Raw genomic sequence first — 24,535 nt, 5'->3', positions numbered from 1 at the left:
CTTCAAGCTGCAGATTGAACGTGATCCGTTTATATTCAGATTCATGAAAGTGAATATTAAACATTAAAACAGTAGAATAACCCACTAACGAGTCCTACGCACCCTGAACGCCTCGTCTCCTTCCCTACGTTCACCCCGGAACACAACGCATCGATCCGCTACGACTATCTTCATGTTATGTGAACAACAAGGAGACTCTCTGAGGGTGTGATGATGACGAGGAAGAGGAAGAGCGTGTGAACTGTGGGTCTGCAGCTCCACCTACAGGCCACACGGGTCATCACACCCATCAGAGACACAACCAGGTTGATTAACGGGTCGGTGAGTAACGTCACTACTAGTTCACAGGAAACAAACAATAATAATAAAACCAGCTAACTGGAGGTCAGACTGATGAACGGAGTCATAATCCTCATCGATTACAGCAGGACAACGTCCACAAACTCATTCTGGAGCTTATGAATTTCTTTAAATATGTATTTACACAAGTTTTAACAATGTTGGAAATAAACAGAGACTCTACATTACTATATATATTAAACTATTCACATGTCTCCTCCTCTCTCCTCCTCTCTCTCTCTCTCTCTCTCTCTCTCTCTCTCTCTCTCTCTCTCTTCACTTCCTTCATATCAGTCAGAGTTTCTCTGGTTTCTGGTCACATGACTGTTGGTCTCAGATGAATCCATCATGACGTCATAGTTTCATGAGGAGTTCATCTGTTAAAGTGAACTCTTTATTAGAGGAGACATTTATAATGACAACATGTGGAATAAGATGATTTAGATTAAATATAACTTTAAGCTTCGTTTCGGTTTCTTTTTCTGACGGAAGCGTTCGTCACACACGATGCGTTCAAGGACCGTCGGCAAAGAATAAAATCTGAACGCAATGACGGCTTCACGTTTACTGACTGTGATGAACGGTGTAGTTTTGGTGATTGTTTTATATAAAACATGCTTCTGTGGTTCAGAGTGATTTAAAGTCCACCGTTGTTGTTCTCGGTGTTCTTCAGTCGTCAACAAGTCAAAGCTCCTCAAACTAGAAACATTGTGTCCACCAAGAAGAAGAAACATCCAGAACCAGGGTGTGTGTGTGTGTGTGTGTGTGTGTGTGTGTGTGTGTGAGGCGGGGGGGTAGCGCTGCTTGTCAGGAGCCTGCAGGTTGCTAGGCAACGCCGGAGAAAGGCATGTGCTACTGCAGGGGTTCCTTTACATCTGCCCAGAGCATGATGCTGCTGTTTATGCAGCTCTCTCTCTCTCTCTCTCTCTCTCTCTCTCTCTCTCTCTCTCTGGATTTAATAAAGAACAGAACGAGGTGAGAGACGAGCAGAAAGCTCTGGAACGTTCAGCGTAACGTTCAGCGACACATCTTCAGATCTAATAACCGGCTTCACCGACTCATCGCCGTGGTTTTTTTTACGCTCTCGTCGACGGCGGTAAACAAAACCACTTTGGATCCCGGAGACCGTGGGCGTTTCTTCTAGATCTGAACCAGATGCGAGTCCTGATCCACCACATGACGCAGCAGCAGCAACTTTTCACCACACGGGCCGATCGATACGTTCACAACAACAACAACAACACCACACAGCGGTGCACGGTCGCACGTAGAACATGACTCACCTCCTCCTCCCTCCTCACCTTTATGAAGATGGAGGAGGAGGAGAGGAGGAGACCTACCAGTAGGCGCCGGTGGAGCCGCTTGGTTCTCCTCAGGGTGCCCATGATGCGACGGCCCATCTTTTTAGCGTACCACACAGAGTTCAGCATGCTGCTTGTTGCTGCTGTGGAGGAGGAGGAGGAGGAGGAGGAGGAGGAGGTGGTGTGTTGCCTCCTCTGCGCCTCCTCTCTCGCTGCTGCTGCAGGCTGCGGGGTGGCGGAGGTGATGCTGGCTGGAGAGCAGACGATGGGAGGGAGGGAGGGAGGAGGAGGGAAGGAGGAGGAGGGCTTCACTCCACCTTGTGTGTCCTCCTCCTCCTCTTCTTCCTCCTCTTCCTCCTCAGACACAAACAAGGGAGGCTGCAGAGATGGAAGGAGCTTTGTGGAGGTGCTGGTTTCAGGAGAGGAGCGACGACACACAGCGAGGTCGTCCTCCTCTTCCTCCTCCTCCTCCTCCTTTTCCTCCTCCTCCTCGAGGGTCGTTATGAGCGCCGGTCGTCGGACTCCGGGAGTCTCGAGGGGAGGAAGAGCGAGAGGAGCGTCTGGGGGAGGATTAACCCGGCGGGGTGAGGGAGCATCGCGGAGCGAGACAGCGACGACTGACTGTAGCGCTGACAAGAAAGAGAGACAGTTTAGAGAGAGCGTCTCGCTCTTTCTCTCTCTCTGCAGAGAAACCTCCTCCTCCTGGTTCTCTGTGGATCTGGTCCAGATGACCTCTGTCCTACTTCAGGCCTCGCAGTTTTGAGTCCACGCCTGTATAAAAATGCTGAGTAATGGCGGCTGTGACGGACAGCGAGGTGACTTGTGATGAGCGACGGAAACGACGGACGATTCAAACGAGCAGGAAAGTGAATTTCACTGTTAAAGTGATCTTAGTCTGTAGTTAAGTCTGGAGGCAGTGATAACCAGGTTAATTAAATACAGATTAAATACATTTGAAAAATTAAGAAAATGACTAAATTATGAAATATCAAAAGTATAAAACAAATTGCAATCTAAAAGTATTTATGAAAACAAATATATGATTAAATAAGTGAGGAAACTATGAATATATAATTTGCGAAACAGACAATGGGCTTTTATTTTAGATTTATTCTAAATTTCTACATTTATTTAGTTAATTTACTCCTAAATAAAAGCCTTTTTGTGTTATTGTTTATGCTTCTATATTTCATAATGTGTGTTTCAGAGAGAAGTAATAAACACTCATGTTACACGTTTTAACAAAACGTTCTTTTAACGCTCAAAGCTTCAAACGTACTTTTATATCTTTATGAGTTATAATCCAGAGGAGCGTTGATCTTCATCACTATGCAGATGACACACAACTCTTTATAGAACATCTTACATCCTTTAAAACTGCATTCCTGACTTCAACTAGTGGACAAACCAAAACAGAGATCAGAGTTATTACTGCTAAATGCCAGAGAGACAAACTGTATGAATCATATTGTTTACGACATTATCTCAGTACACAAGACACTTTGTAACAAAGTCTGACGGGAGAGTGAACGATTATTAGTGGAGTAACAAAACGAACGTTAACCATCACAGTGTAAATAAAGTTTTAACGTTAACCATCACAGTGTAAAAGTAAAGTTTTAACGTTAACCATCACAGTGTAAATAAAGTTTAATGTTAACCATCAGAGTGTAAATAAAGTTTTAACGTTAACTATCGGAGTGTAAATAAAGTTTTAACGTTAACCATCACAGTGTAAAAATAAAGTTTTAACGTTAACCATCAGAGTGTAAATAAAGTTTTAACGTTAACCATCACAGTGTAAATAAAGTTTTAACGTTAACCATCACAGTGTAAAAATAAAGTTTTAACGTTAACCATCACAGTGTAAATAAAGTTTAACGTTAACCATCACAGTGTAAATAAAGTTTAATGTTAACCATCAGAGTGTAAATAAAGTTTTAACGTTAACCATCACAGTGTAAATAAAGTTTTAACGTTAACCATCACAGTGTAAAAATAAAGTTTTAACGTTAACCATCAGAGTGTAAATAAAGTTTTAACGTTAACCATCACAGTGTAAAAATAAAGTTTTAACGTTAACCATCACAGTGTAAATAAAGTTTTAACGTTAACCATCACAGTGTAAAAATAAAGTTTTAACGTTAACCATCACAGTGTAAATAAAGTTTAATGTTAACCATCAGAGTGTAAATAAAGTTTTAGCGTTAACCATCGGAGTGTAAATAAAGTTTTAACGTTCACCATCAGAGTGTAAATAAAGTTTTAACGTTAACCATCACAGTGTAAATAAAGTTTAAACGTTAATATAACGTATTATGTACAGTATAACATAAATAAACAGTATGTGTATAAACCAGAGGGTACAAACAATAACCACGCTGCAGTTTGTGTGTTTACACCTGTATGACGTTGTGTTGAGTGTTGATGGAGCAGCTACGTTAGCTTAGCATAGCACTGATCAAACCAAACTCCGTTCAGAAAACAAGAATTTTAAAAGTTATTTGCTCGTTGTCTTGAAGAGAGATCTAACAAAACAAGAATCAGATTTTTTACTAATCTTCATCATTATGTAGTTATTTCTGAATAATTTGAATACGTTTATTGTAGTTAAATCACAGCTAATTGTTTATTTAGTGTTCATACAGCTGTAATTAACCAGCTGACATATGAATACTCCTCTACAGAAAACACATTCTGCAGTTTCTGTGATATTCCCAGACCCCCCCCCCCCCTAATAATCCAGGATTTCCCTCAATTATTCGAGGACCGGATGCATCTCTATTGGGCTATAAATAGAGCCGGCCTGTACTCCCAGCATGCTTTGCTGCGGCCGGGAATGAAAGTGTCTCAGAGATGAGAGGACGTGTCCTTTGTCTCGGTGATAAATAGACGACCGAAAATCTGTTCGTTGGCTATTTTACCGTCACCCAGTTTCAGAGAGCCTTGCTAAATTTGCCCTCGTCCTCGTCTGCAGGTTCAACCCTCCTCCTCGTCTTCCTCCTTCTCCTCTTTCCTGCCGTCAGGATTTTCTTTGTCGCCATTCATCTCATGTGTTGACATGGCGCTGCTGAGGAGAGCGAGCGAGAGGCGGAGGAAGAAGGATGGACATAAAAAATATGAAAGACTGTACAAGTACTCCTTCTTTGTCGGATGTGAGGAGTTATTGTGACGTTATCGTTGGAGTTATCGCGACGTTATCGTTGGAGATATCACAATGTTATCGTTGGAGATATCGCAACGTTATCGTCGGAGATATCGCGACGTTATCGTCTGAGATATCGCAACGTTATCGTCGGAGATATCGCAACGTTATCGTCGGAGATATCGCAACGTTATCTTTGAAGATATCGCAATGTTATCTTTGGAGTTATCGCAACGTTATCGTTGGAGTTATCACGATGTTATCGTTGGAGTTATTGTGACGTTATCGTTGGAGATATTGTGACGTTATCTTTGGAGTTATCGCGACGTTATCGTTGGAGATATCGCGACGTTATCTTTGGAGATATCGCGACGTTATCGTCGGAGATATCGCGACGTTATCGTCGGAGATATCGCAACGTTATCGTCGGAGATATCGCAACGTTATCTTTGGAGATATCGCAATGTTATCTTTGGAGTTATCGCGACGTTATCTTTGGAGTTATCGCGACGTTATCTTTGGAGTTATCGCGACGTTATCGTTGGAGATATCGCGACGTTATCTTTGGAGTTATCGCAAACGTTATCGTTGGAGTTATCGCAACGTTATCGTTGGAGATATCGCGACGTTATCGTTGGAGATATCGCGTCGTTATCGTTGGAGTTATCGTGACATTGGAGTTATTGTGACATTGGAGTTATTGTGACGTTATCGTTGGAGTTATCGTGACATTGGAGTTATTGTGACATTGGAGTTATCGTGACGTTATCGTTGGAGATATCGTGACGTTATCGTTGGAGATATTGCGACGTTGGAGTTATTGTGACGTTGGAGTTATTGTGACGTTGGAGTTATTGTGACGTTGGAGTTACTGTGACGTTATCGTTGGAGTTATTGTGACGTTATCGTTGGAGTTATTGTGACGTTGGAGTTATCGTGACGTTATCATTGGAGTTATCGTGACGTTATCGTTGGAGATGTCGTGACGTTATCGTTGGAGATATTGCGACGTTATCTTTGGAGTTATTGTGACGTTATCGTTGGAGTTATTGTGACGTTATCGTTGGAGTTATTGTGACGTTATCGTTGGAGTTATTGTGACGTTGGAGTTATTGTGACGTTATCGTTGGAGTTATCGTGACGTTATCGTTGGAGATATCGTGACGTTATCTTTGGAGTTATTGCGACGTTATCTTTGGAGTTATTGTGAAGTTATCGTTGGAGTTATTGTGACGTTGGAGTTATTGTGACGTTGGAGTTATTGTGACGTTATCGTTGGAGTTATCGTTGGAGTTATTGTGACGTTATCGTTGGAGTTATTGTGACGTTATCGTTGGAGTTATTGTGACGTTATCGTTGGAGTTATCGTGACGTTATCGTTGGAGATATCGTGACGTTATCGTTGGAGATATCGTGACGTTATCTTTGGAGTTATTGTGACGTTATCGTTGGAGTTATTGTGACGTTATCGTTGGAGTTATTGTGACGTTGGAGTTATTGTGACGTTATCGTTGGAGTTATCGTGACCTTATCGTTGGAGATATCGTGACGTTATCGTTGGAGTTATTGCGACGTTATCTTTGGAGTTATTGTGACGTTATCGTTGGAGTTATTGTGACGTTGGAGTTATTGTGACGTTATCGTTGGAGTTATCGTGACGTTATCGTTGGAGTTATTGTGACGTTATCGTTGGAGTTATTGTGACGTTATCGTTGGAGTTATTGTGACGTTATCGTTGGAGTTATCGTGACGTTATCGTTGGAGATATCGTGACGTTATCTTTGGAGTTATTGCGACGTTATCTTTGGAGTTATTGTGACGTTGGAGTTATTGTGACGTTGGAGTTATTGTGACGTTGGAGTTATTGTGACGTTATCGTTGGAGTTATTGTGACGTTATCGTTGGAGTTATCGTGACGTTATCGTTGGAGATATCGTGACGTTATCTTTGGAGTTATTGCGACGTTATCTTTGGAGTTATTGTGACGTTGGAGTTATTGTGACGTTGGAGTTATTGTGACGTTATCGTTGGAGTTATCGTGACGTTATCGTTGGAGATATCGTGACGTTATCTTTGGAGTTATTGTGACGTTATCGTTGGAGTTATTGTGACGTTGGAGTTATTGTGACGTTATCGTTGGAGTTATCGTGACGTTATCGTTGGAGTTATCGTGACGTTATCGTTGGAGTTATTGTGACGTTATCGTTGGAGTTATTGTGACGTTGGAGTTATTGTGCCGTTATCTTTGGAGTTATTGCGACGTTATCGTTGGAGTTATTGTGACGTTGGAGTTATTGTGACGTTGGAGTTATTGTGACGTTGGAGTTATTGTGACGTTATCGTTGGAGTTATCGTGACGTTATCGTTGGAGCTTTCGTGACGTTATCGTTGGAGATATCGTGACGTTATCTTTGGAGTTATTGTGACGTTATTGTTGGAGATGTCGTGACGTTATCTTTGGAGTTATTGCGACGTTATCGTTGGAGATTCCTCCGAGGAGCTCAGCTGCTCATGTGTTTGAGGAATGTAACCGAGTACATTTACTCAACCTCTGTACAACTTCAAGGTACTTGTACTTCACTTGAGTCTTTTTCTTTTCATGGTACTTTCTACTACTACTCCACTACGTTTATCAGATTGAGAGGGATTCAGCTACTTTACAAATTAAGATGTTTGCACACAAAACAAAGTGCAGCTGAAACCATCAATCAATGAGTCCATTCATCAAGTATGTGTTGTATTAGTACTATACTGTAACAGAATATTTTGTACATGTTAGTACTTTTACACTAATAGAGTATTTTCACACTGTGGTATCAGTACTTTTATACACTAATAGAGTATTTACACACTGTGGTATCAGTACTTTTATACACTAATAGAGTATTTACACACTGTGGTATCAGTACTTTTATACACTAATAGAGTATTTACACACTGTGGTATCAGTACTTTTATACACTAATAGAGTACAACATGTTAGAGCATCGACCCGTCAAACACAGAAGAGAACGACGTCACCGTGGGATTCACTGAGGATGAAGATGAAGATGAAGATGAGGATGAAGATGAGGATGAAGAGGGATGGAGTTGTTCTACGTTAATCTGAATATGAACGGCTGAATGTTAACAGGAATATTAACCATTATTATTAAACGTGGTCGGTGTGACTCTCTGAAAAGTGAACTCTTGTTTCAAGCAGGACTGAGGATGAGGTCTGGACCACCATGGGGGGTTACCTGGATTGGGGAGTAGGGTTTACCTGGATTGGGGGGTTGAGGTTTACCTGGATTGGGGGTTTACCTGGATTGGGGGGGTAGGGTTTACCTGGATTGGGGGGTGGGGGTTTACCTGGATTGGGGGGTGGGGGTTTACCTGGATTGGGGGGTAGGGGTTGGAGGAGCAGGAGGAATAGAGAGTGGAGGACGTGGGGGAGGGGAGCTCCGGGAGGTGCTGTTGTCCTAACGCTGAGGAACCATCAAAGATGCTCTCCAGAGATGCTACCTAAAGGATACAAGGAGGAGGAGGAGGAAAGACGGAGTCTCGCGAGGGTCAAAATACAGAAGAAGGCAAAGCAGGAGAGAGACAGTTCATCTTTACAGAGTGAGGACAGAGAGGAGAGGAGGTGAGGATGAAAGGAGAGGAGGTGAGGATGAGGAAAGGAGGTTAGGACGAGGACAGGAGGTGAGGATGAGAGGAGAGAAGGTGAGGACGAGGAAAGGAGGTGAGGACGAGGACAGGAGGTGAGGATGAGAAGAGAGAAGGTGAGGAGGAGAGAAGGTGAGGACGAGAGGACAGGAAGTGAGGACGAGAGAGAACAGGAGGTGAGGACGAGAGAGGACAGGAGGTGAGGACGAGAGGAGAGGAGGTGAGGACAAGAGGTGAGGATGAGAGGAGAGGAGGTGATGATGAGAGAGGAGAGAAGGTAAGGACGAGAAGAGAGGAGGTGGGGAGGAGAGAGGAGAGAAGGCAAGGATGAGAGGAGAGAAGGTGAGGATGAGAGGAGAGGAGGTGGAACGATGAAACTAGTCTGCTGATGTTTACGAGCAGGTTCAGGTGTTCAGATGGAGAGACACAGAGAGAGAGACAGGTATGAGTAGAGAGACAGAGAGAGAGACAGGTATGAGTAGAGAGACAGGTATGAGTAGAGAGACAGAGAGAGAGACAGGTATGAGTAGAGAGACAGGTATGAGTAGAGAGACAGAGAGAGAGACAGGTATGAGTAGAGAGACAGGTATGAGTAGAGAGACAGAGAGAGAGACAGGTATGAGTAGAAAGACAGGTATGAGTAGAGAGACAGAGAGAGAGACAGGTATGAGTAGAGAGACAGACAGGCCTACATGACGTTATGTTGAGTGTTGATGGAGCAGCTACGTTAGCTTAGCCTAGCACTGATCAAACCAAACTCCGTTCAGAAAACAAACATTTTCAAAGTTGTTTGCTCGTCGTGTTTCAGACCCGATGAAGCGTGAGTTCAGACTCTCTACTAATCATCATCATAATGTCGTTACTTCCACATCATTTTCATCCGTATATTACAATTAAGTCACATCTACGTTTGTTTTGGGTTCATACAGCTGCAGTTAACCAGCCAGATGTGTGGCTCTCTGAACTGAAACCACCAGGAACTTAAAGGTGGAAACACGGCTTCAGTAGAAACATTCACTGCTGCTTCAGTCGGAAGAAAAATATACAACATCGCCACAAATACCCAGAAACCATCACAACGAACTACTACTACTACTACTACTACTACTACTACCAATAATAATAATAATAATAATAATAATAATAATAGTAAGTAAAGGGACAGGAAGTCAGCACATGTAATGTGTGTCTGTGTAGTGAAGATTCAAACACATGTATGAATGTTTAGTACAACAGTTAAATAAATGTAAACCATTAGGATTTAACAAGTTATAAAACTTCTGATTGAATCAGTTAAACAGATGAAATATTCACGTTCATTTTAACCCTGTGTGTCTGTGTCTGAGTTTAAAGGTTCTGTTTGCATCATTGTTGATTTTATCCAATTAAATGAGATTTGGGGCGACCAGCTGAACACACCCATCATGTACATATGATTATACTTATCATAATGTATTATATCTATTCTTAAGACACTTGTTTGATTATTTATTTAATTACTACAGATATTAACTTTATAATGTTTGTGTTTTCACTTAAAGTGATTTATTATTATTGTTAGTGTTTTTATTAATATTATGACCTCTGTTTGTATTTATGTTTCTTGCTTTTACTGCATTTATTTATTTATTGTTATGCACCAAAACCTTCTGGACAATAAACCGGATTCTGATGTTTTCAGTCACATGAGGTCTCTGGGAGCAAAACACGAGTCTGAATACTGCAGTAACCCTTATGAATACTCAGACAGGAAGAGTATTATGAAACTAGTAGTACTATGATACTAGTAGTACTATATCTCAGAGAATAAAAACTCCCATCAGAGGTTAGTTTGTCTGAACACCACAAGGTGGCAGGAGAGCTCCACGGTGCAGTTTAAACAAGTTAGTCCTGTTAATCTGAACAGATTGGTCATATTAACAGGACTAACGTGGTCAGATTAACAGGACCAACGTGTTCATATTAACAGGACTAATGTGGTCATATTAACAGGACTAACGTGGTCATATTAACAGGACTAATGTGGTCATATTAACAGGACCAACGTGTTCATATTAACAGGACTAACGTGGTCATATTAACAGGACTAACGTGGTCATATTAACAGGACTAATGTGGTCATATTAACAGGACTAATGTGGTCATATTAACAGGACTAATGTGGTCATATTAACAGGACCAACGTGTTCATATTAACAGGACTAATGTGGTCATATTAACAGGACTAACGTGGTCATATTAACAGGACTAATGTGGTCATATTAACAGGACCAACGTGTTCATATTAACAGGACTAACGTGGTCATATTAACAGGACTAACGTGGTCATATTAACAGGACTAACGTGGTCAGATTAACAGGACTAATGTGGTCATATTAACAGGACTAACGTGGTCAGATTAACAGGACCAACGTGTTCATATTAACAGGACTAATGTGGTCATATTAACAGGACTAACGTGGTCATATTAACAGGACTAATGTGGTCATATTAACAGGACCAACGTGTTCATATTAACAGGACTAACGTGGTCATATTAACAGGACTAACGTGGTCAGATTAACAGGACTAATGTGGTCATATTAACAGGACTAACGTGGTCATATTAACAGGACTAACGTGGTCATATTAACAGGACTAATGTGGTCATATTAACAGGACTAATGTGGTCATATTAACAGGACTAATGTGGTCATATTAACAGGACTAACGTGTTCATATTAACAGGACTAATGTGGTCATATTAACAGGACTAACGTGGTCAGATTAACAGGACTAATGTGGTCAGATTAACAGGACTAACGTGGTCATATTAACAGGACTAACGTGTTCATATTAACAGGACTAACGTGGTCATATTAACAGGACTAACGTGGTCATATTAACAGGACTAATGTGGTCATATTAACAGGACTAATGTGGTCATATTAACAGGACTAATGTGGTCATATTAACAGGACTAACGTGGTCAGATTAACAGGACTAACGTGGTCATATTAACAGGACTAACGTGGTCATATTAACAGGACTAATGTGGTCATATTAACAGGACTAACGTGGTCATATTAACAGGACTAATGTGGTCATATTAACAGGACTAATGTGGTCATATTAACAGGACTAACGTGGTCATATTAACAGGACTAATGTGGTCATATTAACAGGACTAATGTGGTCATATTAACAGGACTAACGTGGTCATATTAACAGGACTAATGTGGTCATATTAACAGGACCAACGTGTTCATATTAACAGGACTAACGTGGTCATATTAACAGGACTAACGTGGTCAGATTAACAGGACTAATGTGGTCATATTAACAGGACTAACGTGGTCATATTAACAGGACTAACGTGGTCATATTAACAGGACTAACGTGGTCATATTAACAGGACTAATGTGGTCATATTAACAGGACTAATGTGGTCATATTAACAGGACTAATGTGGTCATATTAACAGGACTAACGTGTTCATATTAACAGGACTAATGTGGTCATATTAACAGGACTAACGTGGTCAGATTAACAGGACTAATGTGGTCAGATTAACAGGACTAACGTGGTCATATTAACAGGACTAACGTGTTCATATTAACAGGACTAACGTGGTCATATTAACAGGACTAACGTGGTCATATTAACAGGACTAATGTGGTCATATTAACAGGACTAATGTGGTCATATTAACAGGACTAACGTGGTCATATTAACAGGACTAATGAGGTCATATTAACAGGACTAATGTGGTCATATTAACAGGACTAATGTGGTCATATTAACAGGACTAACGTGTTCATATTAACAGGACTAACGTGGTCATATTAACAGGACTAATGTGGTCATATTAACAGGACTAACGTGGTCAGATTAACAGGACTAATGTGGTCATATTAACAGGACTAACGTGTTCATATTAACAGGACTAATGTGGTCAGATTAACAGGACTAATGTGGTCATATTAACAGGACTAAAATGTATATTTAATTAATTAATAAAGGCTGAGGGAGGACATTTTACAATTCCGTGTTAAAAAGGGTTTACTTCAAACGCACCACAACCTGAGCACCAGTTACCGCTGAGTGGCTCATGAAATCTGTTGAAAAGGTCTCCTACAATACTTTTAAAAATGGGGAAAAATTTTATCGTAAAAAATAACAATTCAACAAGGATCTCCACATGACAAACCGGGGAACTGAACTTTATCACCACCGTCCCAATTGAAAAAATGTCTCTTGTTTCTTCAATGAAAACATTCCCATAATGAAACGAAAAGACACGCATGGCATGAATAAAACACCATGAATTAACTCATGTTTGGAAAACATTTGAGCGACATGTACCGGGACTCAACACCAACTCTTAAAAGCGATCTTCACGCTTCCCCTGAAGAAAATGTACATTTAAAAGTTAAAAGCATCAATCTGGTGCTCAAAACTAAGAACTTTGTGCTTTTGGTCGAGCAGTGATGATAGTACAGCAGAAGTACTGTACTTAAGTACCAGTACCTCAAAATTGCAAAATTGCCTTTTCTGGTACTTTATACTGTACTTCTGCTCCACTACATCTCAGACGGCAATATTGTACTTTTTACTTCACGTTTTTAAAAAATGATTTAGTTACAAGCTACTTTACAGATTCAGATTCTTAGTACAAAACATCAATCAACTCATAAACTATGAGGTATTATTAAGTAGTATATCACTATTAAATAGTCTGTATAAAGTACTTAAATGAGCTGAAACATTTAACACATTCATGCAACGATAATACATTACTCTGCACATGAATACTTTTACTCGTGGTACTTTTGAGTGTATTTTGATGCTGATACTTTATTACTTTTACTAGTAACCTTTTGAATGCTGGACTTTTACTCCGAAGTATCTCTTACACTGAGCTCTAGTAAAATAATGTAAGTCATTAACGCATCAGTTGTATAAATATGAATAGCGATGACACGGCAAAAACAAAAATCAGCATGGCGTGGAAGTAAACTGGTGTGTGTGTGTGTGTGTGTGTGTGTGTGTGTGTGTGTCTGTGTGTTGACAGATGGAGATGGACATAAATATATTCATTGGTAATAATAATACGTGTATATATATATATATATATATATATATATATATATATATATATATATATACATATATACATATATGAACAGAGAAAGTGAGAGAGAAGACACAGAACAAAGGACTCCTGAAGGACTCGTAGGTTCACAGTGTTATGCATGTTTCACAGATATTACTAGTTTAATAACTGATTATTATTAGAGGTTTTACCAACATATAATATTTAACAGATACAGGTGATCAGGTACAAACGTACTGCTGAAGCTTTTTGCTGAGCTTCAGGAACTAAAAGCTTAAATTCTTCCATTTGTAAAAGGAGTCTGGCGGCTTCAAATACAGTACAATACTGTGGTTTAACTGTCACTGTATTTGTAGTCTTTATATTATTAACTCTCACTTGTTTCTACAAAACATTACCTTTTTTATCTATTCATTATTTCTACATGAGTATAATCTGATTAAATAACACAGATGTTGTTTCAGTCCGTTTAGAGTGGAAGTCAATAACCCAAAAGTCAACTACTGAGTGAACTTGGACGGTTTTCTACATAAGAACTAATCAGTTCAGCCACAGTGTATTTAGATATTACATATAACATAATCTCTATGAGCAGATATCTGCATATGAATTCACAATCTGGAAGAAACCAGACAAGGAAAAAGAGGCTGAAATCAGTAATAATAATTTCATCTGATGAGGAATTCACTTCTTTAATATATTATTTGCTTCTGTATTCCTCTTTATATCTAAATATTGTATTATTTATTGTATGTATTATTGACGTGGCTCCTTTAAAAACCACCTCTCTGGTTGAAAGGTTCTCGTGAACAGATAGAGTCTCCTACCTTCATGGGGGAGATGTGAGCGTGGGTCACGTATCCGTGCACGTTCTCGATCTGGGAGAGGTTCTTCTCGGCCACCTGGACCAGCTCCGGCCCCCCCGCCTCCTCCGTCAGCTGGGGGGAGCTCTGGTCCTGGGGGGACGAGTCCTCATCCTGGTGTCTGTACTTCTGTAAACCAGGGAACAACACAAACAGCTGGTTATGATGGGTCTCCAGCTGTTATTCAGGAAACATGTGGAGCTGGAACTGGATCCATCAGGAGGTTCAGCAGAACCAGGTCCAAGTGAAACCTGGACTCCGTGGTCTGAACTCAGATCACGTGGTGGAGCAGCGGCCTACTGAGAAGAAGAACTACTTCTTGAGCTGAGGCTCATGGGTATTGTAGTCTTTAGAGCCCTCCACCAAACTCACGGCTCGGTATGTTTTCTGTACAAAAAAAAGAACCTTTTCATTTTATTTTTATAAATATTTATAATATTTTTAAAAACTTTTTTTATGATTTAAAAGTGATTTATTTAATTTAAAATGATTTTATTAAAAACCTCCGCTATAAAGAAATAACAGGAATGCTGTATTGGACCAATCAGAAGCCGTGTTATGATTAGACTGACTTCCTCTTCCTCTACCGTGATGAAGAGCAGCTTTCAATTCAATCAATGACCAGACTTTTAACCACTAAAGAAAGGTACTGTATGGTGCGTCACTCTGCTGCTGACATCACTTCGGTGGAGGACGTCTGACTCACTCTCACACAGAACATTTTCAGACGAGCAGCTGGTCGATTCATGGAAGTCTGTCAGCTTCAGAGAAACTCAAACATCTACAACGTCACGACAACCTGCTGAAGAAGATCATGTGATGCGACTGAAAGCTCAACAACAGCTACGAAGTGGACCTTGAGATGTGATCAGGAGGCAACCTCCGGTTCTTTAAAGTTCTTCAGAGCTTCACGTGTTAAAGCTGCATTCTCTCTAGTGTCCAGCAGGGGGCGACTCCTCTGGTTGTATAGAAGTCTAGTCTAAAATGACTCTACTTCTCTCTTGATTTATTCCCTCAGTAAACATTGTAAACATGAGTTTATGGTCTCAGTCTCTAGTTTACAGTCTTCTTCAATACAGCATGATGTTCATTTACTACATTATGCTCCATTTAGAGTCAAACAGACCATAAAGCAGGGGATGATTTAGGGGCGGGGCTACACAGTGATTGACAGGTCTCTATGTCACTCCTCCTCAGTCCATATATGGTCACTTCCTGTTCACTGGTTGTTAAAACCTTATTATCCTGCAATAATTGAAACACATAACATCTAGAACATAAATATTCCAGGTGAAATATGTATTATTCTTGTTTCAGGCAATGCATCACAGATGCATCCCGCCGACGAACAATAACTCCTCTCATCCCTCCAGCTGCTTCCTCACATCTTCAGGTGACTTCAACTGTTGTTCACACCTACGGGAAGAGAACAGTAACCCTGCGTCTGAATGTTGTATGATCACAGAGCAGCAGATGGAGGCCGGAGGCCAACTGAGTCGTCACGACAACAACAAAGAAGAAGAAGAAGAAGAACTGGGTTCAACTCCCGCTCAGGATGAATGTGACTCACACAAGCTGCACATTATCTAGAACAGTTGAGTTTAAAATACAAAAAACAGAGAGAGGAGAGACAGACAGAGAGCGTTGATGTGTCCTACGCTGTGATCGTCCTGTGAACACATCACAGCTTTGTGTCCTTCAGAGAGACACTGAGCCCACTCACTGTTGGTGAGGGCAGCACTAATGTGTGGATGTGTAGGTTTACTGGATGAAGAGAGCATCCTCCTCTTCCTCCTCCTCCTCCTCCTTGACAGCTCTCAGAGCGACGAAGAGGAGGAGGAGGAGGAAGAGGAGGAGGAGGAGGAGGAGGAGGCGGCACAGTGCCGACTCTTGCCTGCCAAAAGCTGCTATAAATAGGAGCATCAGCACGGAGCGGATGTAGCAGGATGTTGAGGAGGAGGAGGAGGAGGAAGGTTTCTGGATGATTCAGGGCTGTGATGAAGAGGAGTAATATCCCGCTAGACTCTAACGCTTCATGTCGTGCATGCTCTCTATTTGTTTATCAATCAAACACAGACATGTAGAGATTATGTAGTCAAACAAGAAGTCTGCATCACTGGTTCCCTCCACAAACAGCTAATCAGATTCCTATTATTATTATTACAGAAAATAAACAAACGTTTATGATTCTTACAGGTTTGGTTCATCAAGATAATCTTCATTAATGAACTCCACTTGTATGATGTTTAAAGTGTAAAGTAAAAAGCTAACATTAGTCTATAAAGGAACTCCACCACGGTCACATGACTTCATGTTAGTCTATAAAGGAACTCCACCACGGTCACATGACTTCATGTTAGTCTATAAAGGAACTCCACCACGGTCACATGACTTCACGTTAGTCTATAAAGGAACTCCACCACGGTCACATGACTTCACGTCAGTCTATAAAGGAACTCCACCACGGTCACATGACTTCACGTTAGTCTATGAAGGAACTCCACCACGGTCACGTGACTTCACGTTAGTCTATAAAGGAACTCCACCACGGTCACGTGACTTCACGTCAGTCTATAAAGGAACTCCACCACGGTCACGTGACTTCACGTCAGTCTATGAAGGAACTCCACCACGGTCACGTGACTTCATGTTAGTCTATGAAGGAACTCCACCACGGTCACGTGACTTCATGTTAGTCTATGAAGGAACTCCACCAGGGTCACGTGACTTCACGTTAGTCTATGAAGGAACTCCACCACGGTCACGTGACTTCACGTTAGTCTATGAAGGAACTCCACCACGGTCACGTGACTTCACGTTAGTCTATAAAGGAACTTCACCACGGTCACATGACTTCACGTTAGTCTATAAAGGAACTTCACCACGGTCACGTGACTTCACGTCAGTCTATAAAGGAACTCCACCACGGTCACGTGACTTCACGTCAGTCTATAAAGGAACTCCACCACGGTCACGTGACTTCACGTCAGTCTATGAAGGAACTCCACCACGGTCACGTGACTTCACGTTAGTCTATGAAGGAACTCCACCACGGTCACGTGACTTCACGTTAGTCTATGAAGGAACTCCACCACGGTCACGTGACTTCACATTAAGTCTATGAAGGAACTCCACCACGGTCACGTGACTTCACGTTAGTCTATGAAGGAACTCCACCACGGTCACGTGACTTCACGTTAGTCTATAAAGGAACTCCACCACGGTCACATGACTTCACGTTAGTCTATAAAGGAACTTCACCACGGTCACGTGACTTCACTCCACCACGGTCACATGACTTCACGTTAGTCTATAAAGGAACTCCACCACGGTCACGTGACTTCACGTTAGTCTATAAAGGAACTCCACCACGATCACGTGACTTCACGTTAGTCTATGAAGGAACTCCACCACGGTCACGTGACTTCACGTTAGTCTATGAAGGAATTCCACCACGGTCACGTGACTTCACGTTAGTCTATGAAGGAACTCCACCACGGTCACATGACTTCACGTTAGTCTATGAAGGAACTCCACCACGGTCACATGGTATTTCTACTGTGTGTAGAGGTGTAACGTTAACGTCAGTAACGTTAGCAGCACCGCTAACGGCTAACCAACGGAGGTTCCCTTCAGTTACATTATGATGCCTTCAGGCTCTGCTCAGTGAAAATGAGAACTGGCTGAAGGTACATTATAACGTTATTATGATGTGTTCACATGTAATCTGTAAAATGTAGGACGGTGACAAAATAATAAATATTCTGGATCCCTGTAGACCAGCTGCTATAATCAAACAACAAAGGGATCTGTTTCTATTACTATGGATCATCAGTGCTTCATCACAGGTTTCCATCAGATCCAGCTCATCATCTGGTTAATTAAAGAGATAAAGAGTTTCATAATCCTTCAGATTAACAACAGACACCGACCACATCCAGTAAGGGTTCAGAGATCACACTGTAGCTATCGTCCAATCAGAGGCCAGAGGGTCACGGCTAATTTAAACTGGTTTAGAAAGACTAGAGAGATCCTTCTCTCCTCTCAGATATCACCTGAGAGGTGATGATAACCTGAGAGGAAGAGGAAGAAGAGGAGGAAGAGGAAGAGGTCTTCACGAGGTGTCAGAGCTGCAAACAGACGGACACAAATCCTCAGGATGACATTCAGGACGTTACACTCCGCCAGAGACAGTTTCACTCTCCTCAAAGATGCTGATCTGATTCTCCACACGAACACACAGAGACTCTCTTCTTAACATAAAGGAGATGTTCCACAGTAACATGAACACATGATGAGGATGAAACGCTGCTTCTGGTTCAAATACCTGAAGCAGTGTTTTTAAACAACTGAAGCTACACAGGAGGAGAACCACTGAAGACTCTGGTGGTCTCAAACACAATGAAACCCTCACAAGGGAGGGGACATCAGCAGCTCTTTTCTTCATTAAATAATCAAAAAGAAACAGTAAGAGTATCAATAAGAGTCCTGGTATCAATAAGAGTCCTCGTATCAAAGAGAGTCATAGTATCAATAAGAGTCCTAGTATCAAAGAAAGTCCTAGTATCAAAGAGAGTCCTAGTAACAATAAGAGTCCTAGTATCAAAGAGAGTCCTAGTATCAATGAGAGTCCTAGTATCAATGAGAGTCCTAGTATCAAAGAGAGTCCTAGTATCAAAGAGAGTCCTAGTATCAATAAGAGTCCTAGTATCAAAGAGAGTCCTAGTATCAATAAGAGTCCTAGTATCAATAAGAGTCCTAGAATCAAAGAGAGTCCAAGTATCAATAAGAGTCCTAGTATCAAAGAGAGTGCAAGTATCAATAAGAGTCCTAGTATCAAAGAGAGTGCAAGTATCAATGAGAGTCCTAGTATCAATGAGTCATAGTATCAATAAGAGTCCTAGTATCAAAGAGAGTCCGAGTATCAATGAGAGTCCTAGTATCAATGAGAGTCCTAGTATCAAAGAGTCATAGTATCAATAAGAGTCCTAGTATCAATGAGAGTCCTAGTATCAATGAGAGTCCTAGTATCAATAAGAGTCCTAGTATCAATAAGAGTCCTAGTATCAAAGAGAGTCCTAGTATCAAAGAGAGTCCAAGTATCAATAAGAGTCCTAGTATCAAAGAGAGTCCAAGTATCAATAAGAGTCCTCGTATCAAAGAGAGTCCTAGTATCATTAAGAGTCCTAGTATCAAAGAGAGTCCTAGTATCAATAAGAGTCCTAGTATCAAAGAGAGTCCAAGTATCAATAAGAGTCCTAGTATCAAAGAGAGTCATAGTATCAATAAGAGTCCTAGTATCAAAGAGAGTGCAAGTATCAATGAGAGTCCTAGTATCAATGAGTCATAGTATCAATAAGAGTCCTAGTATCAAAGAGAGTCATAGTATCAATAAGAGTCCTAGTATCAAAGAGAGTCCAAGTATCAATGAGAGTCCTAGTATCAATAAGAGTCCTAGTATCAATAAGAGTCCTAGTATCAATAAGAGTCCTAGTATCAAAGAGAGTCCTAGTAGCAATAAGAGTCCTAGTGTCAAAGAGAGTCCTAGTATCAAAAAGAGCCCTAGTATCAAAGAGAGTCCTAGTATCAAAGAGAGTCCAAGTATCAATAAGAGTCCTAGTATCAAAGAGAGTCCAAGTATCAATAAGAGTCCTAGTATCAATAAGAGTCCTAGTATCAAAGAGAGTCCTAGTATCAAAGAGAGTCCAAGTATCAATAAGAGTCCTAGTATCAAAGAGAGTCCAAGTATCAATAAGAGTCCTAGTATCAATAAGAGTCCTAGTATCAAAGAGAGTCCTAGTATCAAAGAGAGTCCTAGTATCAAAGAGTCATAGTATCAAAGAGAGTCCTAGTATCAAAGAGTCATAGTACCAAAGAGAGTCCTAGTATCAAAGGGAGTCATAGTATCAAAGAGAGTCCAAGTATCAATAAGAGTCCTAGTATCAAAGAGAGTCATAGTATCAATAAGAGTCCTAGTATCAAAGAGAGTGCAAGTATCAATGAGAGTCCTAGTATCAATGAGTCATAGTATCAATAAGAGTCCTAGTATCAAAGAGTCATAGTATCAATAAGAGTCATAGTATCAAAGAGAGTCCAAGTATCAATGAGAGTCCTAGTATCAATAAAAGTCCTAGTATCAATAAGAGTCCTAGTATCAAAGAGAGTCCTAGTAGCAATAAGAGTCCTAGTATCAATAAGAGTCCTAGTATCAAAGAGAGTCCTAGTATCAATAAGAGTCCTAGTGTCAAAGAGAGTCCTAGTATCAAAGAGAGTCCTAGTATCAAAGAGAGTCCTAGTATCAAAGAGAGTCCAAGTATCAATAAGAGTCCTAGTATCAAAGAGAGTCCAAGTATCAATAAGAGTCCTCGTATCAAAGAGAGTCATAGTATCAATAAGAGTCCTAGTATCAAAGAGAGTCCTAGTATCAAAGAGTCATAGTATCAAAGAGAGTCCTAGTATCAAAGAGTCCTAGTATCAAAGAGTCCTAGTATCAAAGAGAGTCATAGTATCAAAGAGAGTCCAAGTATCAAAGAGAGTCCTAGTATCAAAGAGAGTCCTAGTATCAAAGAGAGTCATAGTATCAAAGAGAGTCATAGTATCAAAGAGAGTCCTAGTATCAAAGAGAGTCCAAGTATCAATGAGAGTCCTAGTATCAATAAGAGTCCTAGTATCAATAAGAGTCCTAGTATCAAAGAGAGTCCTAGTAGCAATAAAAGTCCTAGTATCAATAAGAGTCCTAGTATCAAAGAGAGTCCTAGTATCAATAAGAGTCCTAGTGTCAAAGAGAGTCCTAGTATCAAAAAGAGTCCTAGTATCAAAGAGAGTCCTAGTATCAAAGAGAGTCCAAGTATCAATAAGAGTCCTAGTATCAAAGAGAGTCCAAGTATCAATAAGAGTCCTAGTATCAAAGAGAGTCATAGTATCAATAAGAGTCCTAGTATCAAAGAGAGTGCAAGTATCAATGAGAGTCCTAGTATCAATGAGTCATAGTATCAATAAGAGTCCTAGTATCAAAGAGTCATAGTATCAATAAGAGTCCTAGTATCAAAGAGAGTCCAAGTATCAATGAGAGTCCTAGTATCTATAAGAGTCCTAGTATCAATAAGAGTCCTAGTATCAAAGAGAGTCCTAGTAGCAATAAGAGTCCTAGTATCAATACGAGTCCTAGTATCAAAGAGAGTCCAAGTATCAATAAGAGTCCTAGTATCAAAGAGAGTCCAAGTATCAATAAGAGTCCTCGTATCAAAGAGAGTCATAGTATCAATAAGAGTCCTAGTATCAAAGAGAGTCCTAGTAACAAAGAGTCATAGTATCAAAGAGAGTCCTAGTATCAAAGAGTCCTAGTATCAAAGAGTCCTAGTATCAAAGAGAGTCATAGTATCAAAGAGAGTCCAAGTATCAAAGAGAGTCCAAGTATCAAAGAGAGTCCTAGTATCAAAGAGAGTCCTAGTATCAAAAAGAGTCCTAGTATCAAAGAGAGTCCTAGTATCAAAGAGAGTCCAAGTATCAATAAGAGTCCTAGTATCAAAGAGAGTCCAAGTATCAATAAGAGTCCTAGTATCAATAAGAGTCCTAGTATCAAAGAGAGTCCTAGTATCAAAGAGTCATAGTATCAAAGAGAGTCCTAGTATCAAAGAGTCATAGTACCAAAGAGAGTCCTAGTATCAAAGGGAGTCATAGTATCAAAGAGAGTCCAAGTATCAATAAGAGTCCTAGTATCAAAGAGTCATAGTATCAATAAGAGTCCTAGTATCAAAGAGAGTGCAAGTATCAATGAGAGTCCTAGTGTCAATGAGTCATAGTATCAATAAGAGTCCTAGTATCAAAGAGTCATAGTATCAATAAGAGTCATAGTATCAAAGAGAGTCCAAGTATCAATGAGAGTCCTAGTATCAATAAGTCCTAGTATCAATAAGAGTCCTAGTATCAAAGAGAGTCCTAGTAGCAATAAGAGTCCTAGTATCAATAAGAGTCCTAGTATCAAAGAGAGTCCTAGTATCAATAAGAGTCCTAGTGTCAAAGAGAGTCCTAGTATCAAAGAGAGTCCTAGTATCAAAGAGAGTCCTAGTATCAAAGAGAGTCCTAGTATCAAAGAGAGTCCAAGTATCAATAAGAGTCCTAGTATCAAAGAGAGTCCAAGTATCAATAAGAGTCCTCGTATCAAAGAGAGTCATAGTATCAATAAGAGTCCTAGTATCAAAGAGAGTCCTAGTATCAAAGAGTCATAGTATCAAAGAGAGTCCTAGTATCAAAGAGTCCTAGTATCAAAGAGAGTCATAGTATCAAAGAGAGTCCAAGTATCAAAGAGAGTCCTAGTATCAAAGAGAGTCCTAGTATCAAAGAGAGTCATAGTATCAAGAGAGTCCTAGTATCAAAGAGAGTCCAAGTATCAATGAGAGTCCTAGTATCAATAAGAGTCCTAGTATCAATAAGAGTCCTAGTATCAAAGAGAGTCCTAGTAGCAATAAGAGTCCTAGTATCAATAAGAGTCCTAGTATCAAAGAGAGTCCTAGTATCAATAAGAGTCCTAGTGTCAAAGAGAGTCCTCGTATCAAAAAGAGTCCTAGTATCAAAGAGAGTCCTAGTATCAAAGAGAGTCCAAGTATCAATAAGAGGTCCTAGTATCAAAGAGAGTCCAAGTATCAATAAGAGTCCTAGTATCAAAGAGAGTCATAGTATCAATAAGAGTCCTAGTATCAAAGAGAGTGCAAGTATCAATGAGAGTCCTAGTATCAATGAGTCATAGTATCAATAAGAGTCCTAGTATCAAAGAGTCATAGTATCAATAAGAGTCCTAGTATCAAAGAGAGTCCAAGTATCAATGAGTCCTAGTATCAATAGAGTCCTAGTATCAATAAGAGTCCTAGTATCAAAGAGAGTCCTAGTAGCAATAAGAGTCCTAGTATCAATACGAGTCCTAGTATCAAAGAGAGTCCAAGTATCAATAAGAGTCCTAGTATCAAAGAGAGTCCAAGTATCAATAAGAGTCCTCGTATCAAAGAGAGTCATAGTATCAATAAGAGTCCTAGTATCAAAGAGAGTCCTAGTAACAAAGAGTCATAGTATCAAAGAGAGTCCTAGTATCAAAGAGTCCTAGTATCAAAGAGTCCTAGTATCAAAGAGAGTCATAGTATCAAAGAGAGTCCAAGTATCAAAGAGAGTCCTAGTATCAAAGAGAGTCCTAGTATCAAAGAGAGTCATAGTATCAAAGAGAGTCCTAGTATCAAAGAGAGTCATAGTATCAAAGAGAGTCCTAGTATCAAAGAGAGTCATAGTATCAAAGAGAGTCCACGTATCAAAGAGAGTCCAAGTATCAAAGAGAGTCCTAGTATCAAAGAGAGTCCTAGTATCAAAGAGAGTCATAGTATCAAAGAGAGTCTTAGTATCAATAAGAGTGACAGGAAGATATTTATAGATCAGTGTTTCCCCTAAAGACAAAGAATTAATGATTTCACAAACACACACACACACACACACACACACATTTCACACGCATATACTGTGTGTATATATATTTCACATATAAATATATTTCACATATATTTATATGAAGAGACAAACTTGGAGGTTGAAACAATGTCTCATATTTCTGAGAGATTGTTTCAAACATCTCTTCAGTGTATTAGTCAGAAATATGAATATAAAGATGTCAGAGACGACCGGATGGTTTAAATATGATTTCATATAAATGTGTTTTTTGTGAAGAAACGCCGTCTGACATCATCAGTTGATCTCTGTGTTTCCCTCACAGGTCACATGTCCACCACACACGCACGTGCAGGCCTCCCGACGCTCGGCCAATCAGAGCGTCCGGTTTGTTGGTCGGGTCACTGAAGCAGTGTGGGCGGGGCCTATGGTGGGCGGGGCCTATCGGGTCAAACAGTAAACGCAGCTGCTGTGTGATTCTGTGGTTTCCTCTTCTCTGTGACGCGTTCGCTGGCCTTCAGTGATTCTCTGCTTCATCTCTCATCTCTGATGTGTTGGAAGCAGCAGTTTTGTTTTCAAAGAAACTCTTCAACAAGACATTTGTGATGTTTTGGGACATCTCGTCTTCATTTGATGAATCACCGCGTGACGTTCAGAAGTATCACACATGAACTCCACCAGTACGATGTTGATAATACAGATTTTTTAAATAATAAC

General features: G+C 40.3%; 1 protein-coding gene across 20 annotated transcripts in view; it reads right to left on the bottom strand.

Moving 5' to 3' along the window:
• Nucleotides 1-24,535, bottom strand: part of LOC137884330 (discs large homolog 1-like protein) — an 81,457-nt gene that overhangs the window by 27,059 nt on the left and 29,863 nt on the right. For 9 of the 20 annotated variants that reach the window (XM_068726087.1, XM_068726089.1, XM_068726094.1 and 6 more), the window contains 2 exons: nucleotides 14,357-14,521; nucleotides 8,161-8,289 (listed from right to left, as the gene is read on the bottom strand). In XM_068726087.1, coding sequence (XP_068582188.1) covers nucleotides 8,161-8,289; nucleotides 14,357-14,521 — 294 coding nt within the window. Of the gene's footprint in view, nucleotides 1-1,679; nucleotides 2,140-8,160; nucleotides 8,290-14,356; nucleotides 14,522-24,535 lie in introns of those variants that run through there. The other 11 variants (XM_068726097.1, XM_068726098.1, XM_068726100.1 and 8 more) reach the window with 2 other exon arrangements.

Source organism: Cebidichthys violaceus, unplaced genomic scaffold (assembly GCF_023349555.1).
Source record: "Cebidichthys violaceus isolate CVI_PGR_0920_01 unplaced genomic scaffold, fCebVio1.0.p SCAF_38, whole genome shotgun sequence".
In the NCBI taxonomy this organism is placed as follows: Eukaryota; Metazoa; Chordata; class Actinopteri; order Perciformes; family Stichaeidae; genus Cebidichthys; species Cebidichthys violaceus.
This window is presented reverse-complemented; position numbering and strand designations above follow the sequence as displayed.